Source organism: Kogia breviceps, chromosome 15 (genome assembly GCF_026419965.1).
Source record: "Kogia breviceps isolate mKogBre1 chromosome 15, mKogBre1 haplotype 1, whole genome shotgun sequence".
NCBI classification, from domain to species: Eukaryota; Metazoa; Chordata; class Mammalia; order Artiodactyla; family Physeteridae; genus Kogia; species Kogia breviceps.
This window is the reverse complement of record NC_081324.1, coordinates 50066419-50085584: the sequence shown is the minus strand read 5'-3', so window position 1 is coordinate 50085584 and position 19166 is coordinate 50066419. Positions and strand designations below refer to the sequence as shown.

At 41.8% G+C, this 19166-nt stretch overlaps 1 protein-coding gene across 3 annotated transcripts in view; it reads right to left on the bottom strand.

Annotated features, from left to right (window-relative positions):
* The window catches only part of OSBPL1A (oxysterol binding protein like 1A), a 209728-nt gene extending 191075 nt beyond the window's left edge, over nt 1-18653 (bottom strand). For 2 of the 3 annotated variants that reach the window (XR_010836893.1, XM_059040921.2), the window contains exons 1-4: nt 18327-18579; nt 9437-9613; nt 6358-6480; nt 271-356 (exon numbers count right to left, since the gene is read on the bottom strand). Coding sequence is in view for 2 of the 3 variants with exons in the window: in XM_059040921.2 (XP_058896904.1) it covers nt 271-356; nt 6358-6478 (207 nt within the window). In the remaining variant the exon portion in view is untranslated. Of the gene's footprint in view, nt 1-270; nt 357-6357; nt 6481-9436; nt 9614-18326 lie in introns of all 3 variants that reach the window. The other variant, XM_067015193.1, reaches the window with a different exon arrangement.
* Nucleotides 18654-19166: the final 513 nt, after the last annotated feature.

Here is a 19166-nt window from a genome sequence, read left to right as displayed (position 1 = left end):
AAAAAACAACGTAGTATCTTCATTAATTCACATGTCCATTTTTGCAACTCTAAAAAGTCAATGATGTAAAAATCAAATGATTGAAAAAACAGAATTTTAATTAGTCAGGCTACCCTAATCCATGTATTTATTAGCAAAGAACAATTAAGTGATTAGCAACTGCTTTGAACAGGTCATTATGCATCATGGCCCAGATGGCTTTTCCAAGACGTTTATAATTTCCATAATAGCCATATTTTATTTATTTAAAAATTAAAGCCATACATATACCTTTAACAGATCCTGGACCACCTGTCTATGTCCAAAATAGCAGGCCAGATGAAGAGGTGTCCAGCCCAAATTAGACTTACTTCTTCCTAAAAAAAAAAAAGGAAAGAGGTATTTTTAGATGTTACTGAGGTAACTGAACAATAAAATTAATTTCTCCTTAATACTCTGCTCCAACACATTGGCCAGTGGCTCCCTTTCACACTGCACTGCTGATGAGTGAGAGGCAGGAGACATGACACTGTAATACATGTTCTGAGTGAGATGGGTCAGAACTCACAGGACCCAGATTCTGCGGCCACCTTCCTAACTCGATGTCCTCACTCTTAACAAGGTGGAAGGAGACTTGATGGGGGTTACATTCAATCTGGCCTGAGGCTCTAAAGTTCCGAGCAAGTGTCTAACCACCCTCCCGTCAGCAAACGAACACGTGGGTCTCTCGGCACAGCATTTCCTGAAAAGCACCTCTTGTTGAAAACCTGTCCCATGTCAGGAGAGTGGACAGAAAGGGGAACTGGGAACCAATCTGTCCTGCAGCGTTTAGCAAGCTATCAGCGCTGCAGACGGTGACTGAAAACGGAGCCTTGACTTCAGATAAAATCTCAGGTAATGAGGATAAGGGTTACCAGCATGGGAGAGTCCAACTAGATAACAAGAACCCAAATTAAAAGCAACGAAATGTCAGATCCCAGCTGAGGAGAGGTATGAAACAACTGAGCATGGTGTAAACGAGCTACGTAATTCAATTTAGGGAAAAAAAGGGGGGGTGGCGCATTACAGCTTAGAGCTGAGAGAGCTTCAGAAGATCTCCAAAATTCCAAATGAAGGCTGAGAGAACACAGCCTATGAAAGCCGCGAAAGCCCACCACCACCCTAGAGGGTCTCCAGAAGCCCAGCAGCAGGCTGCCCGGCCCTCCCTGGGAGGAGTTGGAGGTTAACGGCTGCCCTCAGCTCCTGGATTTCAGGTTTGGGGCCAACAGAAAGCCTGCCACCAGCCTCAGTGTACCCAGAACAGGGCTCTAACAGCTCCCAGAGGGACTGTCACCACCAATAGTGTCCCTGTGACTGTTTGGCACTTACCAAACTCCCATAACTGTTCCCTCTCAAATGCGTGCCCTCTGGAACCCCTAATTCCACAGGCAATACGTCCTAGAGCCATGGTCTATTGCATGGAACATTTCTCTTTACCCTCTGTCCTTAACCTAGCTCTTCCTGATGACAATGATTCTCCTTTATCCCTCGGCGGGAGGCTCCCCCATTCCCACATCCCCACTGGTCCTCACGGCACAGAGCCACATGAATTTCCACGTCAAAACCCCACGTGGTCTTTGGCCAGTGACCTCTCTCGTGTTACAACCCCTCCTCTGAGGCTTCTGACATTAAGCACCTCTACACTCCCCGCAAATGCTTTCTCTGCCGCCATCTACCAGCCTCCAGTGGCTCACCCCTCACCAGTTAACTAGGCAGCAGAGTCTTTCTCCCTGCGGCAAATCCTGCCATCATCCTAGGGGTGACTGCTATGAGCCAGTATCCTGGTGTCTCGGATTCTCAGCTTCCCTCACTTCCCTGAGAGCTTGGCCTCTGCTCCACATCGGGCACCCAACCCCAGGGCCAGAGTCTGGATGTCATCATCACGCCGGGACACAGAAAGCCCACTTTCCCACAGAGTGCCCACTTTCCCACTTCTTCACACAGGCAAACCCCCAGACTTGTTCTTCAACTGAACTGACCCTCCAGTTCTTTAATCGCTTTCCCTCTATGTAAATACCCCCACCATCTTCACTTCCTTCAGTAAATCCAGCATATAATTCTTGGTCCTTCACATCAACATTTCTTTGCCAATAACCTCAATATCCTAATCTATGTCACAGCAGCCTAGAAAAACCCCAAAGCCTGATAAATACACTAGCTCAATTTTTCCTATAACCACACCCAGGTTGCTAACAGTGGTGGAAGAAAAATAACAAAACCTTGTGGATTCATGGCTCCATTAAGTCAGGATCTCATACTTCAGCAAAGCCTTCACTGCTGCCCGGCAATCTTCCACACTGCCGTTCAGGTGTCCCTCCTATGTTCCAGCACAGGTATTTCAATCCTCACCACTGCCCTCAAGCCTCTTACCCAGACACCTGTCTCTTAGCAAATGATCTGATCTCTTAGCTTCACAAAGAAAAGACAAGCTTTCATAGGATTCCCTGGGCTTCCCGGCACCAAATCCACCCCACACCTCTACCCACAGGCGCCCATCCTTCCTCCTGAGGCCTCAGGATAATCACGCTTCCTGGATCCTAGATCCCATGCCCCCCTGTTTCCCAAGTACTCCTTTTCCTCCTTAACTTCAACCTCTCCCTCTTTAATTGGGAATAGGAAGGAGCAGGTAAGGATTTGCATCTCCTCCACCTAACAAGCAAAAGCACCCAACCCCCCCCTCTGGTCCCAGGCGCCCTCGGCCCTTGTCCTCCTCACTCTCCTCCCCACCCTCCACCCCGGCTTCACACTTCCCACCTCGCGTTCCCTCCTATCAGCTACCCATCCACTGCAGACCAGGTTCATTTCCCACCGCATCACTAAAACTGTCCTCAACTTTTACCAGTAAATGGTGTCACTGGATCCCAGGGGCACTTTTCAGCAGCTATCGTACCACGTCACTGGATGGCATCTGACAGCCCAGGCCAAGAGCCTCCACAGCCCTGCACTTCTTCCCAGGGCTCTGTGGAAACTCCACTTTCTCTGATTATCCTTCATTACTAGAATCTCCAGCAATGACACCTCTTGGCCCTTTCTCACTGCTTTGTTTATAGGCTCTTGACTTCAAAATCCATATTTCCATTTCCAACTCTCTACTATTCACCTCCATTTGGACAACACAAGAATACCTTATGCTCAGGAGGTACAAAGCTGAACTCACTTACCTTACACATACACATGTGCACAGAAAAAAACACCTGTTCCCCCTCCCACATCATTTTCACAATGAACTGCCTCATTATTCACCTCCCTTCTCAAGTCAGAAATAAGCACCACTCTTGCTGCCTTTCTCCTTTTCACCCCCGCCCAACTCAATCAGTCCTATCAATTCTACCTCTTAAATGTTAACTATACCTACTTTTCACCATTCCCAATGCTTCTACTCCCATTTAACCACAACAGTCTCCTCTGAGTTGCTGCAGCAGCTTCTGAACGGGTCTCCTCACATCTAGTGCTTCCACATGGGATTCTGAATCAAGAAGTCAAAATTTACAGAATCCTAAATAATTCTTAAAATACTCCAAATACCAGTAAAAATGTTTTTTTTAAAAAAGGGCCATACTCTACAAGTTCTTGATAATCTTTAATAATTAGAATCTACTTTTTAATTTCACTTTGGCAAATAATGTAGCAGAGATACTTTCCCCTATCAATAAATCAGTATCTACATAAAAAAATAAATAAGCAAACAAATGAGCTATTAAGTCATGAAAAAAAATGCTCCAAATATCCTTTATACTCTTTACAACTTATTATGGACACCCAAAATTTTTTATCAATAAGAAATATCAAGTTTAGAAATATTTACAGAAAATTGTACCCTATACTGAATATTAAATACTGGGAAACAACAGCAGACGTTATGGGTAATACTCAAGTAACTTCCCATGCAGACCTTCCAGCAGAGCAACAGGACAGCACTACACAAAATCATGGGTTGATGTTGCCGATATAAGCTCTTATTTTGCTTTCAAAAACTTCTCTTAGATCACTCATAGAATTTATACAAAGCATGCTATGCGTATAAACATATTAGTATTTATTTCATTTGCAAGAATGTCCTGCCATTAGCAACAGACGGGACCATGAACACACACTCAACAGCAACAGCTACAAGCCAAACTGCCCAATTAGCTCTTCCTTTGTGCCCCTAGCCTAGAAGTGTTGACCTTAACCTTCAACTGCACATCAGTGCTTCCCTCTCTCCCTTCAACTTGACATCAGTGGATTCCTCCCAACCAGTAACATCTCTATGTTGATTGCTGAGCTTTAATTCTTGCAGAAGAATTATACTACACTTCACCATTTTCTCAATTTCTCAGGATTTGGAAAAACAAAATGAGATAGAAAAGAAAACCAAGAAAGGCCAGGCACAGTGATTCCCATGTGGAGACACTCACACACCCAGTCCCAGCCCTCCCCACTCACTTCTTTTGGGTGAACTCACATCACCTGATTACGCTGTTCCTCTACATAAACCCTTCAACCTGCCCTTAAGACAAGCCTGACTGACAGGTATAATGAGGGTGAAATTTTGAAAAAGCAGTAACATCTGTCTCTCAGTTTTACATGCTCCACTAACTAGCCTGAGGCAACCATGGGTGAGAGGGGAGTGGTTGGTAGAAAGTAGAGGGTTGCTGAAGATTATCAAACCAGGCATGTTTCTGTCATTCCAAACAGAACCCCAAGGTAAAGATTAAGAACCAGGTTTCTGTTGAAGGATGAGAAGGATTTTTGGAATTCCTTTAGCCTTCCAAGAACCGACTCAGGCTAAAATTTCTGGAGAACTCAGAGCATGGTTTCTTCACTGCTACAAAGATAACACTCCTTCTGCACTGAGGGTGAGGCCATGAAGTCTGCTGCTCTATGACAGGAGGAGAATGTGACACAGCAGAACAAAATACCCATCAGGGACAGAGGGCTGTGGGAGAGGAAAAGACGTAAAATGGGGCACGTGGCTCCTAATTCTAAGCTCAGAGAGTGAGATAAGTCAAGGGAACACTGAGAACAGGCAGTGGCATGTAGGATGCTAGGAATAAGGTCCCCTACCAGGCCACCTAGCCTAGCACCAACGTGCACAGTGGCCACGTCAAAGAAAACTCAGTAGTGCAGGCAGCGGGAAGGCCAAATGTTGGCTCCCTAGAGCTGCTCCGAGCCCCCATGGGTCACTCAACACCCCCATGGCCACACCCACAGGAGTGTTGCCGAGATGCACCAGCAAGCCTAGGCCACGTGCCAGAGGGAGACATGAGAGGTGTTCAGGGTGACACAAAGCCAACAAGAGCCAGGATGAGACTCCCAACACAGCCAAGGAGCACCAACTGTGCTTATGAGAAACCTGCATTTGACTCTGAGGAGTTTTACTTCAGCTACAAATGCTTCAGGGACACTAGGAAGACAGGTCACCAAGGAACCAAAGGCCGTACACAAAGAACAAGGCTCGCCTTTACATTTACCGGCCACCTTAGGTGAGATGGGGGAGGACACAGGTGAGAGGCTCTGGGAGGCCAATCATTTATCAAAAAAGCTACTGAAATGGACAGACCCAAAGACATATATTTAGTCCTCCAAACGCCCAGAATGAGAAGGCACTTGTTGAAATATCAGAGCCAATTTAGAAAATAAAGCCTATTTCTCTGCACCCCTGAGTTTAATATACTTGTAACCTTGCTACACAAGGCACATTGTGATTTGGCTGCTACCTACCCACCTAGCCTTATCCCTCACCCCTCCTGCCTGCAAAAGCCTTTGCCATCTGGGCTGCTTCTCACCTCAGGACCTTGGCATATGACGTTTCTTCTGCCTTGACCCCTTTTCTTCTCTATTTTTACTTGGTTAAGTCTACGCACTCTTCATGTATCACCTTAGAATAATTTCCTCCAAGAAGCTAATCCTTCAAGTTCTAGTTACATACTTCTTATATGTTCCCTAACACCCTGCACTTCATAGCTTCCATATTCTGTACATATTGTGCAATGCAGACTAGTCTGACCTAGTAATCTACTAATCTCAGTGAGGGTAAGGATTCTGTCTGACAACATTTCTAAGGTACTTCACATGCTTCACCTACAACGTCTTCGAGAAAAAGAAATTATCATAGCATGCATCCTGAGGACTCAGGGCTAACCCTTGTAGTTCATAAGGTTTAGGACCCATGACAACATTAAGACTGGATCTCAATTTCTCTGACTTAGAGGGGAGGAGGAGAGTATCCACTCTTATGGGGGTTTTCCTAGGATAAGAGATGAAAATTTATTGCAAGTTCAGAAAGATTAGTGCTAAATAAATGATAAAGTAGTGCATACTCATAAGAAAAAGCTAAAAAATCCATTCAAAGGTTACCTTTGCAGTTAATGTCAGCAGTTACTTCATTCCTTTCCATGGTTTCCAATAACTGTCTTACTTCTTCAGCATTGCCATTTCTGGCATGATGAAGAAGCTGTTGCTCTGCTTCTGTGCTCATTTCTAGATTTAAAAAATAATAACATTGCCATTATCGAAGAACATATATTAGCTTTTGGATATTATCTAACAGATAAAAGGGGAAAAAAATCATCTTCATTCTGCAGCTAATAAGATAGACACAAGAACTGATTAAATGAATCAGCTGCAGGACCAAAACTTGACCTTGAGACTCCGTGCCCTTTGTATTATTACTGAAGAAGTGCACTGGACATTTGGGCAAGTTGCTTACTCTCTCAAAGCTTCAGTTTCCTCACCTGCAAAATACAATCAACCTCATGACCTGCTGTAAGACTGTCTTTGAAAGGTATTTTGTAAATAGTTATTAGTACAACATCAATAACCAGATATAAAGTTAAAATACGGCAATTCAGCAGTTTGTATAGAAATATCATAAGGCTGAAATGTAAATTAACACAATGTGAGAAACTTGTGAGAAAATAAATTACAGATAAGGATCCTGGAGCCAGGATACTTACAAGTAAACGCTCATATTTTCTTCCCAAGCCTCAAGCCAACTATAAAGGACTACAACCAAATTTAAAGCATTGATGTCAAAATGTTATGAACAGCAATTCCCAGAAAAAATACAAATTTCTTTCATACTAATAGTCAGTTAAATGCAAATAAATCAAACACAGTGATATTTTTTTGCCTACCTGATTAGCTAAATTAAAAAAATTAAACACACCAAATGCTGGAATGAACAGAAAATGTGCACTCCAGTAAACTGCTAATAATATTATGCATGTTATATATTATAATAACATTCACACAATCCTTCATATGTTGCAGAGGGAGAAGAAACAATATGACAAGATGAAATAATTTCAAAATACACAGAGGGTTCCAGGAGATAGCCAAGTAACAAATACCAGGGATCTGTCTCCCCACCTACACAACAACTTCACTGGCCTACTCTGTCTGATGTAACTAACAATTCTTTCGAACTTTGGAACCTCCTGAAGGCTTGCAACTGCCAGGAAGACTTGGAAGGTAAATGTGGTTAATTTCAGCTCTTAGGGGTAGCAGCTCCCTACCCCCAACCTCCAGCCACTCAGCAGGCACCTGTGCATGTGCTTCTGGAGCAGCTTGGGGGAGCCGGCATCAGCAAAAAGGACCCTGTCCTCCAAACACTGGGGAGCCAGGCTCTGATCACTGATTGCTGCTTCTGACCACAGAAATGCAGACAAAGAAGTGGGCAGCCATTGTTGTTGCACCTGCACCCTTGCTGCAGGCCTCTCCAGTGGCCCGGACTGCCAGAGGATTTAAAGGGCCAGCACCCTTTTTCCCCCTCTCTTCTTTTTTTCTGTTTTCCCGCTTAAATTTCCCCTTAGTTTCCCTCTTTTAAAGACTAGGACATTCACAAACAACTGCATATATGAGAAAAATTACAATGTGACTGTTATGCCCACCAAAGGTTCAAAAAAGACATGAGACAACCTTAAGTTTAGGCTGGCCCTTAGCATAAAGGCAGTCTCCAACAATCAAAAACAAACAAACAAAAAACGACAAAAAATTAGCAAACCCTGAGGAAGAGAAGTATCTGATTTCTAGAGTTACTACATTAGATTCAAATGTCCAGTTTTCAGCAGCCAAAAAAAAAAAAAAACAAAAAAAACACACAAGGCATATAAAGAAAACAGGAAAGCAGGGCCCCTTCAAAGGCAAAAAATAAATCAACAGAAACTGTCCCTGAAAAAGAACTGATGGCAGATATTCTAGACAAAGACTTCAAAAAAATGTCTTAAAAATGCTCAAAGGGGCTTCCCTGGTGGCGCAGTGGTTGAGAGTCCGCCTGCCGATGTAGGGGACGGGGATTCGTGCCCCGGTCCGGGAAGATCCCACATGCCGCGGAGCGGCTGGGCCCGTGAGCCATGGCCGCTAAGCCTGCGCGTCCAGAGCCTGTGCTCCGCAACGGGAGAGACTGCAACGGTGAGAAGCCCCCGTACCGCAAAAAAAAAAAAAAAAATGCTCAAAGAACTAAAGGAATATACGGAAAAAGTCAAGAAAATGTATGAACAAACTTAAAATAAAGAGATAGAAAGTCTAGGGAATTCCCTGGTGGTCCAGTGGTTAGAATTCCATGCTTTCACTGCCCGGGGCTCAGGTTTAATCCCTGGTTGGGGAACTAAGATCCCACAAGATGCACGGTATGCCCTCCAAAAAAAAAAAAAAAAAAATGCATCAATGCATGGCCAGATTGCATATAATTTCTTAGATTGTAAATATGCCTATATTTTCTTGAATTTCAGAAGGAAATTTTTTTAATAACAATTTTTCCCCTGAATTTTGTTTAGACAGAACATGGGTGAAAGTATTCTTTACCTGTGGGTGGAGAAAATAAGAGATGTCCTAAGAGAATAAAAGCCTAAAACCAAAAAGAAATTTTGCAGCTGAAAAGTACAATAACTGAAATGAAAAATTCACTTGAGGGATTCAAAAGCAGATTTGAGCAGGCAGAAGAATCAGTGAACTTGAAGATAGGACAACAGAAATATCCTTTTCCTGCTTTTTAAGAATGAATCAAAGAACATTTGAAGTAAGTATCTTCAGAACATACTAGAAATTGTTTATTACTACCTTGGGTTCTCACTACATTGGGTTTACAGAAAAAAAAAAAAACACAATTTTTTTTAAGTTTTTTAACTTCTGTAAAATAAATATGAAGAGGGTAAAATTAAATCTATTATCTACTTAAACAGTTCATTGTAATATCACATTAACCATGACAGCTGCTCATCAGTGCTGCAATTGGAATTAAGAGTTATTCAGGTTTGCTGAGTATCCACCAATGACAGAGGATGCTACAGGCACTGGAGGTATGATTGATGGACAATACAGTCCCTGCCCCTCAGACAGGGCAAACATGCACACAATCATACCAAATGTGCCAAGTACAGTAATGAACAAGGGACGGTGGCTGTACAGAGGACAAAGGGAATGATTAGCTCTTTACCTGCATTAGTATGGGAAGGAATCACAGAGAAAGTAAAATTTAAGCAGGGACTTGAAAAATGAGGTCACCAAGACCAGCAGGATGAAGAAGGTTTCCAACCCCGATGGACAACTGTTACACCAGAAACAATCTTGGTTGAAGGTGTGATTCCATTTGGTTGTGGTGAGCTTGAGATTCCTGTGGGAAACAGAGAGGGAGATGTCCAATAAGCAATCAGCTAATACCAGCCTGAGCAAAAGAAAGCAGTTTAGGCTAGAATTAAAATGGGGGGAGTTATCAGCACGTCAGCAGTCATTAAAATCATAGGGGTAAATAAGACCTCTTACTGGGAGGAGACCAACACTGAAGGCGAAGGCGGCCAGTCACTATGATCCAGCAAGAAAGGTCTAAGCATGGACAGGGGGACAGGAGAGGACGACAGCAATGAAACCAAGCAGGGAGAGTGTTTCAAGGGGTTGGATAGGTGTGAAATGTCAAAGGAAGAGCAGGGACAAGGCCTGAAAATGCCGACTGGTTTGGCAGCTAGGCCATTGATGAACTCAAGAATACTTTAAGTAGAAATGACAGGGGCAAATAGATGTGGGTAAATTGAGGCGTGAAAGTGGGATGATGGGGAGGGAGTGCAGCAGATTCCTTGAAAGCAACTCTGTTTTGAAGGGCTGGGGATAGCTTCAGTTTTCGGATATTAGATACCTGGGCACGTTCGTAGGTTGTGGGGCAAGAGCCAGGAGAGAGGAAAAGTTTGAAAGACAGGAGGAAGGAGGGAAGAGAGATGAAAAAGATCCTAGAGGAGCCTGAAGTAGGTGCATGAAAAGCCCAAGCAAGGATTAGCCTTGAAAAGAGGAAGCACCACACTAAGGGCGGGGGCAGGGCAGAGGGTAGTTAAGGGGCTGGTAGGGAGCTGGGTAGAGCTCCTTCCTGTCTGATGCTGCCAATTTCCTATGAAGAGAAACAGATTCTTAGGTATCTTCATAGGCAAGAGGAGTCTTACTATGAGACAGGATGGGTGGGGGGCATGGAGGGGAGAGGTAACAGAGGTAAATAGAACAGATTGTTTGAAAATTAAAAAGGGTACAAGGCCAGTTAAATTTCACCGAGACAGAAAATTAAAACTCTTGTTGCTCTATGCCTATATTCCATATGTGTTCATTTTAACACAGGCACCTGTCTGATTAAAAAATATTCTTAAAACACTTCATTCTCTCCTTTTCAAAGCAATTTCCCACCACATCCATTAAAACTAGCTACCCTACCTGCAGGCTGAGCAGACTCTAAAGGTTTGCCAACTGTAACACTTGGGACTTAGTCAAATAAGCAAGACCTTGAGGGTAAATTCCAAAATGCAAACAGGCATTTTCAACACTTTTCCTTTATAAACATCTATTACTTTAGAAAGGGGTGGTAGGAGTTGCGGGGTGAGCTGACACTTTGCCCTATCTCCCTTTAGAAACAATTTTGTAAAATCATGTATATATTTAGAACTTACTTCCATAAACAAATTACTTTGTGTTAGGAATAGAAAACAGTAAAAGCACAATTTTATAACAAAATAATTTCCTAGTGGCTCTAACACCCAGTCAAAATAGCACAACTCCAAAAATACCTGTAATTTAAAGACCAAGTAAACTTCTTAAAATGATAGCCGTACTACAGTAAAACAAAATGATCATTATGTTCCTTTCAGCTATGCTGCAAAGAAGCTCAGAAGATGTTCCAAACCAAGACATAAAAACATTCATTATTTTTTCTTCATCCAAGAACCATTATAACTAAAAGTCCACTGCCGTCTACGCAGACCTGAAGATTCAGAATTTGATACATCAATAGTACCTAAAACTTTATTCCTCAGATCAGCATCTAGGTAGCCAGCTTGGGCTAGGAAGGTGCCCAACATAACATCCAAAAGAAGCTGCAGTTTCCCAATCACATCCAGGGCCAACAACACTTTCCCTATCTCTACTATCACAGTGTTACTACCAATAAACCCTTAAATGAGGGCTGACCACGGTCCAGGCATTGTTCTAAACTTTGGTGACACACTAATGAATAAAACCAGGCAATACATTAGGATAATTTATGTTTTATGTTATTATATATTTTTAACATATATAATATATATTAATATGTTTATATTTATATATACTATATATATATACACACACACACACATTTTTTTTTTTTTTGGCCACGCTACACAGCTTGCAGGATCTTAGTTCCCTGACCAGAGATTGAACCGGAGCCACGGCAGTGAAAGTGCAGAGTCCTAACCACTGGACCGCCAGGGAATTCCCAGTAACTTATGCTATACAGAAGTCAACGGCACAAAAAAATTACTATCCACATTTCTCAAGAGGTCTGACTTGCCATCTCCACTCCCGATCTCCACTAGCTCCCCTTTATAAACCTTCACAGCACCTTATTTTTGCCACAAATGTCAGTCTGTAGGTGCACATATGGTCATTTCTTTGGCTCTCCCTACACTACACTGTAAACTTAATGAGAAAAAGGGTCCCACATTTCTTACGTGTCCCCACTATATCCCTAGTACCCAGCAACGTGCCTAGAACAGAGCAGGCAACCAAATATTAATTAAATGGACAGATGGATGAACGTGGAATTAGTTTTTCAAGAACAAAGCAATACCGATAGGATGGCCTAAGAGTAACATGTTCATTATAAGTGGTACATCTTTAACCAGTGATCAAAAAATGAAGTTTTTTTTCCTTATATGCCACAGGAAATGAATTAAGATCATAACAAAAATCATACCTTTTAAAAATATACACTGCAGGATTATTGAGGATTATCACTGCTTTTTCAACTTGATACATCTCTAATTTATAAATAATTTGTGGTTAACAGTTAACTTTAGAAAAAATACAAAATCAAAGAATCCAAATTCAAATGTTGAACAGATGCTAAAAAACTTTCTTTGGACTCATGAGAGCTTATTTCAAAATGCACTGTCTCTGATGTTTAAGGCAAAAGAAAGACAAGTAATCCCTTAATGTATCTTAATGAGACTAGATTTGAGCCACATCCTATCAGCACATATAGTATTTTTCAGTATCTCTTTGTGGATGTTTTCAGCCACTCTTTTCACATTCATGCAATTCCAAACTCTGCTTTTAAGATTAATGAATGAGATTTTAATGGCCAAGAGAATGTTTTCGAGGAAATAACTAGTCAAAAACATTTTGAGCTTCAAAAACTAGGAGACTAGAGACTTTATGTTTTGCCTTATGTTTCTTCTTCTCCAAGGTCCACTGAGGAAGCCAAGCTTCTAATTCTAAATTATTTTGTGGAAAGCAAATTTCTGTTTTGTTGTTGTGTAAACACTGTATATTACCTAACTAAACTGGTCCTCATACTTGATAATCCATGTCACTAAATGCCCATTCACTACAGTGGATAAATTCTGTGGCCCTAACAACTCTGAAATCTTGGCAGAGACCCTGAAACTTGTAGCTTAAAGGGCAATCAACATTCAATTCAGAGGTCTACTATTTTACAAGTTGAACTGCTACTTTTCTTTGCTATTTCTACAGAATCAAAGTAGAAAAGTCCTAGAGAAATCAAAGACAGTGAAGTTCCACAATCAGAGCTAACTCCCCTGAGTACCAGACACTCAGAATATTAAATGACGTGTCCTTTAACAGAGTTGTTAAAGGTGTTTGAAGAGTTAAAATTCAAAGACCTCCAGGCTAACTTTATTCGATCATACGTACAGCAATATTTAAATGGACATTATAAAACATCAGGAAAGTATGGTGAATCCTCAAAAACTTAAACATAGAATTACCATTTGATCCAGCAATTCCACTTCCGAGTATATACCCAAAAGAATTTAAAGAAGGAACTGCTGAAAGAGATATCTGCACATTCATCATCACAGGAGCATTCTTCACAAGAGCCAAGAGGTGAAAGCAGCCCAAGTGTCCACTGGTGGATGAATGGATGAGCAAAATGTAGTATATACATACAATGGACTATTATTCAGCCTTAAAAAGGAATGAAATTCTGAAATGTGACACAACAATCATGAACCCTGAACACATCATGCTAAGTGAAATAAGCCAGACACAAAAGGACAAATACATGACTCCACTAATATAAGATACTTGGAGTAGACAAACTCATGCAACCAAAAAGTAGAATGGTGGTTATTAAAAGCTGGGAGAGGAGAAAATGGGGAGTTAGTGCTTAATAGACACAGAGTTTCAGTTTGGGATGATGAGAAAGTTCTAGAGATGGATAGTGGTGATGGCTACTGCACAGTATACTTAAAAATGGTTAAAAACATATGTTATATGTATTTTACCACAATTTTTTAAAAAATGAGGGGGTTTAGTTGTTAAGACTTCATGACTCCACTGCAAGGAGCATGGGTTCAATCCCTGATCGGGGAACTAAGATCCCACATGCCGCACAGTGCAACCCAAAAATTAAAAAAAAAAAAAAGAGGAAGTAACTGAAATTTGGCTCTAACAATTGAGAAATAGCTTTTGTACTATTAACAGAGCCAAAGGAAGCTAATTATTCAAAACTTGTTATGACTATACATTGTGATGATTTTTAAAATTCTCAGATACTGATTTTAGGCTTGATAATACATTATTAAAATAATATTTGAAATATACTGTATATTAGGGATTTGAATAGTGAGAAAAATTAAGTATTTATGAATACATATATTTTACAAACTAAGTCTTTAAAACAAAAAAATCTCTAGTGTGCTCAGCATTGCATTCCGAAGTACACTAGTTAGCTGCTTAATGGTGCTTTCTTCCAATATTTTTCCTTCCAATATTTTATTTTTAATATAAGGAAAATATTAAAAAATTAAAGTGACTATGTTAAAACATGGCGATAGGGCTTCCCTGGTGGCGCAGTGGTTGAGAGGCCACCTGCCGATGCGGGGGACGCGGGTTCGTGCCCCGGTCCGGGAGGATCCCACATACCGCGGAGCAGCTGGGCCCGTGAGCCGTGGCCGCCGAGCCTGCGCGTCCGGAGCCTGCGCGTCCGGAGCCTGTGCTCCGCAACGGGAGAGGCCACAACAGTGAGAGGCCCGCGTACCGCAAAAAAAAAGGAAAAAAAAAACAAACAAACAAAAAAAAAACATGGCGATAGAAATAGAATTTTGCTCCCAATCTTATTAGTTCCTAGCAAGCAATCATTAAGTTCTTTTATGTGATCATATATTCCTCAGTGTAAGTATGTATGTGTATATACCTATTTGTATATAGGCATATACAAACATGTATATATAGAACTATGACATTTGTGATAACACAAATAATTAAATGCATTTTTTCTTGGTTTAGAAATTTAGCTTTGGTAGATAGATTCATATATAAGCTACCACTGATGTTACAGATGAAGAAACTGAAAAGCATAAAGATAAAGTTAATTGCCAAGGGTATGGCTTTAATAGCCACAACCAGAATCTAGAACTTCTTATCAAGAGATGAAATATTATTAATGCTATATATTTATAAAACTCAATTCAGCCTCTGAAATTAAAGGTCTCTGATCCTAGTTATTGTTCATGTATGAGAACTGAGAAAGCTGAATCTGAATTATAGCTTAATCCCCTCATTTTAAGAAGATTTACTGACTGAAATGAGACATCCAAAATATGGCAATTTAAGGAAAACGACAGCAAACTTTAAGGTCTATTTTAGGAAGCACTTGCCTTTTTAAAAAATACTAAATTACATTAAAAATCACTTAATTTTTAATTCAGTGAAACTTTTTCTCTAACTTCAACAGGACCCTGTGTCCTGATAAATGACATCACCTCTTTTGCAGAAGAAATGATAGACACCTGGCTATAATTGTAATGTCTTACTACAGTTTGTAAGCTATTGAAATCAATGTAAAATGCCTATACCAAATTATTTACTTTATATTCGACTTATTTACATTACTGTCTCTTATTCACTACGTACCCACACTGACTTGGATGCCATACAGGTATAATAAAAGAACAAGCCTACTTGCTGCCTATTTATTTATTATTTTACCTTTATTCAGTCGAAAATGTAAATGTTTAACAAAACTGTTGAAAACGAAATAAGCTTCATAGCCTTGCTTTATGAAATTGTTTAAACCTTAGGTTGCTATACATTTTATCTGCTTCACAAACAAGAACTAACCCTCAGATGCAGCCCTGATTTCAATCTGAACTTCGTAGATTCTGCTGTTAATAAAAACTATTAACTATTGTTTCAAAACAGGTTTGGCCCATAGAAGCAAATGGCAAAGAAGTCCACAAATAAGATAAATACAGTTTTAGATAATAATACCAACCAGGAGGCTGATCAACTGTTACCTTCCAATGAAAAAATTCCTTAAATTTTAGATAAAATGTAATTAAATGTTTCCTATTTTATTTCACATTTGAAAATTATCTTCCAAGCTTAATGAAACGTGTAATAATACTGACCAGTTATCCACCATATGGCCAGAAGTTTCTCTTCAAAGGAAAACTTGAAACAAAGTAAAAACGTGGTTACTTTCCATTGTCACATGATAGGAAACTGTACAGTTAAAGACCACTTTCACTGTATAGTAATTTCCTATTTGCTGGCTGATGAATACAACTCAGAAAAAGTTAGTGACCTAGTATATCCTCTTACTTTAGGCATTAAAAAGTATTTCTTATACTTGCCCACCTTATTAGCAGATGAGATCAGGTAAGAGAAAACAATCCAACATTTCTAGGGATCAAGAACATCCTGTAAGATACTTATATGACATTATGATCATCAATATATTCTGTACAGAATGTAAGAATCTTTTCTGACACATCATTAATGAATCCTGGTGAGATTGGTATCAGCTGGTGCCTATACTGCTAACACCTGTCCTCTTCCTAGGAACTGGAAAGAATTTACAAATCAGTAAAGTTCTAATTACAACCAGACTTGGCTTAACCACTTCAAATTTCTTACATGTGCTTGCTCTATCCTCCATATGTTATTAGTTAGGCTAATTTCCACTTTCTATTGACTACTTTTCTCAGTGAATACACATAATGTACAAAAGCTCAGCTCCTAGTAATAGCAAGAGGTAAGAAACTGCCTAAGTGTCAAGTTTGAGGTATTATAGATATGTCTAAGTAAAATAAAGCCACATGAAGAAAATATTTGTTAAATAGACATTGCACCATGTTATCACACAACAGAAACTGGCTGTATTTTTCTACCTAGTTGCTGGTTCTAAACAAGGATCATTTCCCTTTGCTTTGGGGGAAGAGTGGGAAAGCAATTTTCACAGAAATAACATCTAGCTGCTCTGAATTACAGGTGTAAGTGCTGTGCAAATACCTGCAAGGCTGAGCAGCCTCCAGAGACAAGGATTAGCCAGCCCCCACCCCCAAATTTCTGCTGATGAACAAGGAGATATTTAGCAAGTGTCATCTGATAAACAGACCCTGGCAAAACCCTACACTGATACACAACAACTGCTCCAGATAAATCTACTCAACTTTCAGCAGTTAACTCCTATTTTGCATATCAGTTGCTCAATGCTGGGAGAGTTGCTCTGCCTGAGAGAAAAGAAAAAGATAAATTTTACGGTTTCTCTGGTGGCGCAGTGGTTGAGAGTCCTCCTGCCAATGCAGGAGACGCGGGTTCGTGCCCCGGTCCGGGAAGATCCCATATGCTGCGGAGCAGCTGGGCCCGTGAGCCATGGCGAGCCTGCGCGTCCGGAGCCTGTGCTCCGCAACGGGAGAGACCACAACAGTGAGAGGCCCGCATACCGCAAAAAAAAAAAAAAAAAAAGATAAATTTTAAAAGGAACGTTACTGACAGTTTGCTCCTCTACCCACTCCCCCTCCCCATAGACTGTAGCTAGAGCCCTTAGTTTAGAACCTGGGAATGAAAAAAGGTTGAATTTTATAACTATTCTGTAATTAATACAGAGACCTTTAAAATTTCAGCTGGGGAATTCAGAAATTACACCTAGGCACACCGGCTGCAAAAAATTCGTTGCCTCAGAGTCAGACCACGAACATTGCTAAGCCATCAAAACAAATCAAAGTATTTTCCAAATTGAGTCAAGAGATGAGGATAGTTTGAACTCTATATCCAGAATATATCAATTACAATACAACGGCTGAGATTTTTTTCAAGGAAAACACATCACTGATTTTAAAGCTGATTTCATTGTTATCAACTATCCACAAAAGCCTAATCGCCAAATTTGCAACATTCAGTCTAGTTTAGGTTAACTTAACATTGTCTGCCAACAGTTCAACTTCACAATACAATCTAAATAAAGCAAAGACTTTCACAACTGAAAACTAATATTAACTACATCAGGATAACCCTTTTCAACGCCTCCTGCCAATCAGCAGGGCCCCCGGGTAAATGAATCCTTGTTTCCTCTTGTGGTGCTGCAATCTTTTACTGTTTCTGAATTCCTCTGATAGTCTTTCACGCTAGTAGAATTGAACACGAGGTACACTGTGAGAATGGTCACGTGAACAGCTCGTGACTTCCACTGTGAATCAATCCTCTTCACGCCAGTAGGAAACTAAAAGTTGGAATGCACACATCCAAGTACCGAGAAAGCAAGCAGCTGATGACTTAGCAGGGAATGCATGTGGCATCAGGACAAAGTCCTAGCACCCAAACTGGAAATGCAACAAACGCCAACATCTTACTGCTTGTAACAACTAACTTCCTCGCAGCGCTGGAGCAGCCAGGGACCTCGTGGAAGCCTAGCTCTGGCTCAGAGCCCGGCATCTCCAGGCCACGACCCTGACCATCCTCAGAGACGCGCGGGAGTCGCGCCCTCGCCCCCCACCACGCGCGGACAGACCTCCCCCCCCACCAGGCAAGGGGGGAGCCCGTTCGCAGGGGAACCGGCCTAGGAAACTGACCTACGCTGTCACCCGGGCTCCCAGAGCTCCCGGGGCGGGGACCACAACCACAGGCTCCACGTCTACCCGCCTCACGCCCATGAAGCGTCCATCACCTGGCTCGCACCCCCGGAATACTCGCGACGCCGGGGAACGTCTCCGCAGTCCCTGCGCCGGGAACCGGGTGGAGCGCAAGGCAGCCAAGCACCACTCCGCGAAGTGGCGCCGCCCCTCCGCGCGGCCAGCCCCACGAGCGCGCGAGCGCGCCCGGATTATTTACGGCAGGCCCGTGCGGCACGTGACCGGCGCGCGGGCCTCGGGGCGCGCTCGGCACCCGGCCCCGCCCCCGGCCTGGCACGTCCCGCCCTTAGCACACTCCAGTCCCGCCCGGACTATCTAGGACGGTTCCAGGCTTTGCCAACCGCAGGCAGGAAGGGCAGAGCCTTCGAGCTCCTCCCACCACGACCCGACCCGAAGGATGGATGGACCCTACTACGAAGCCCCCGCCCAAGCCAAAGCAAATGTAAATACTGGGTTAATGCTCTGGAAATTTGTTATTAAACCAATACATCACCCAGCTGCCCAGATTTTTCTTTTCTGCTTTGGTTACCACTTTACCCATGGGAACTTAACAGGCAGTGTAAATTAGCTGCACCTCTTTCTCTTTTCACATGTCAAAGAATGGTCTCTAAATGCTAACAGGTGTAAGCATGTTAAGATGTATATGAGTGAGGTATGCTTGAAGAGAGAAGGTTTTACAAATTTTCCTTCACTTCCTCCCCCCATCAAATATCTTTCATAAAGAGTCCACCCCTTCAGACTCGCACAACAGGTCTAGCCAGAGCAGTTAACACATAGCCT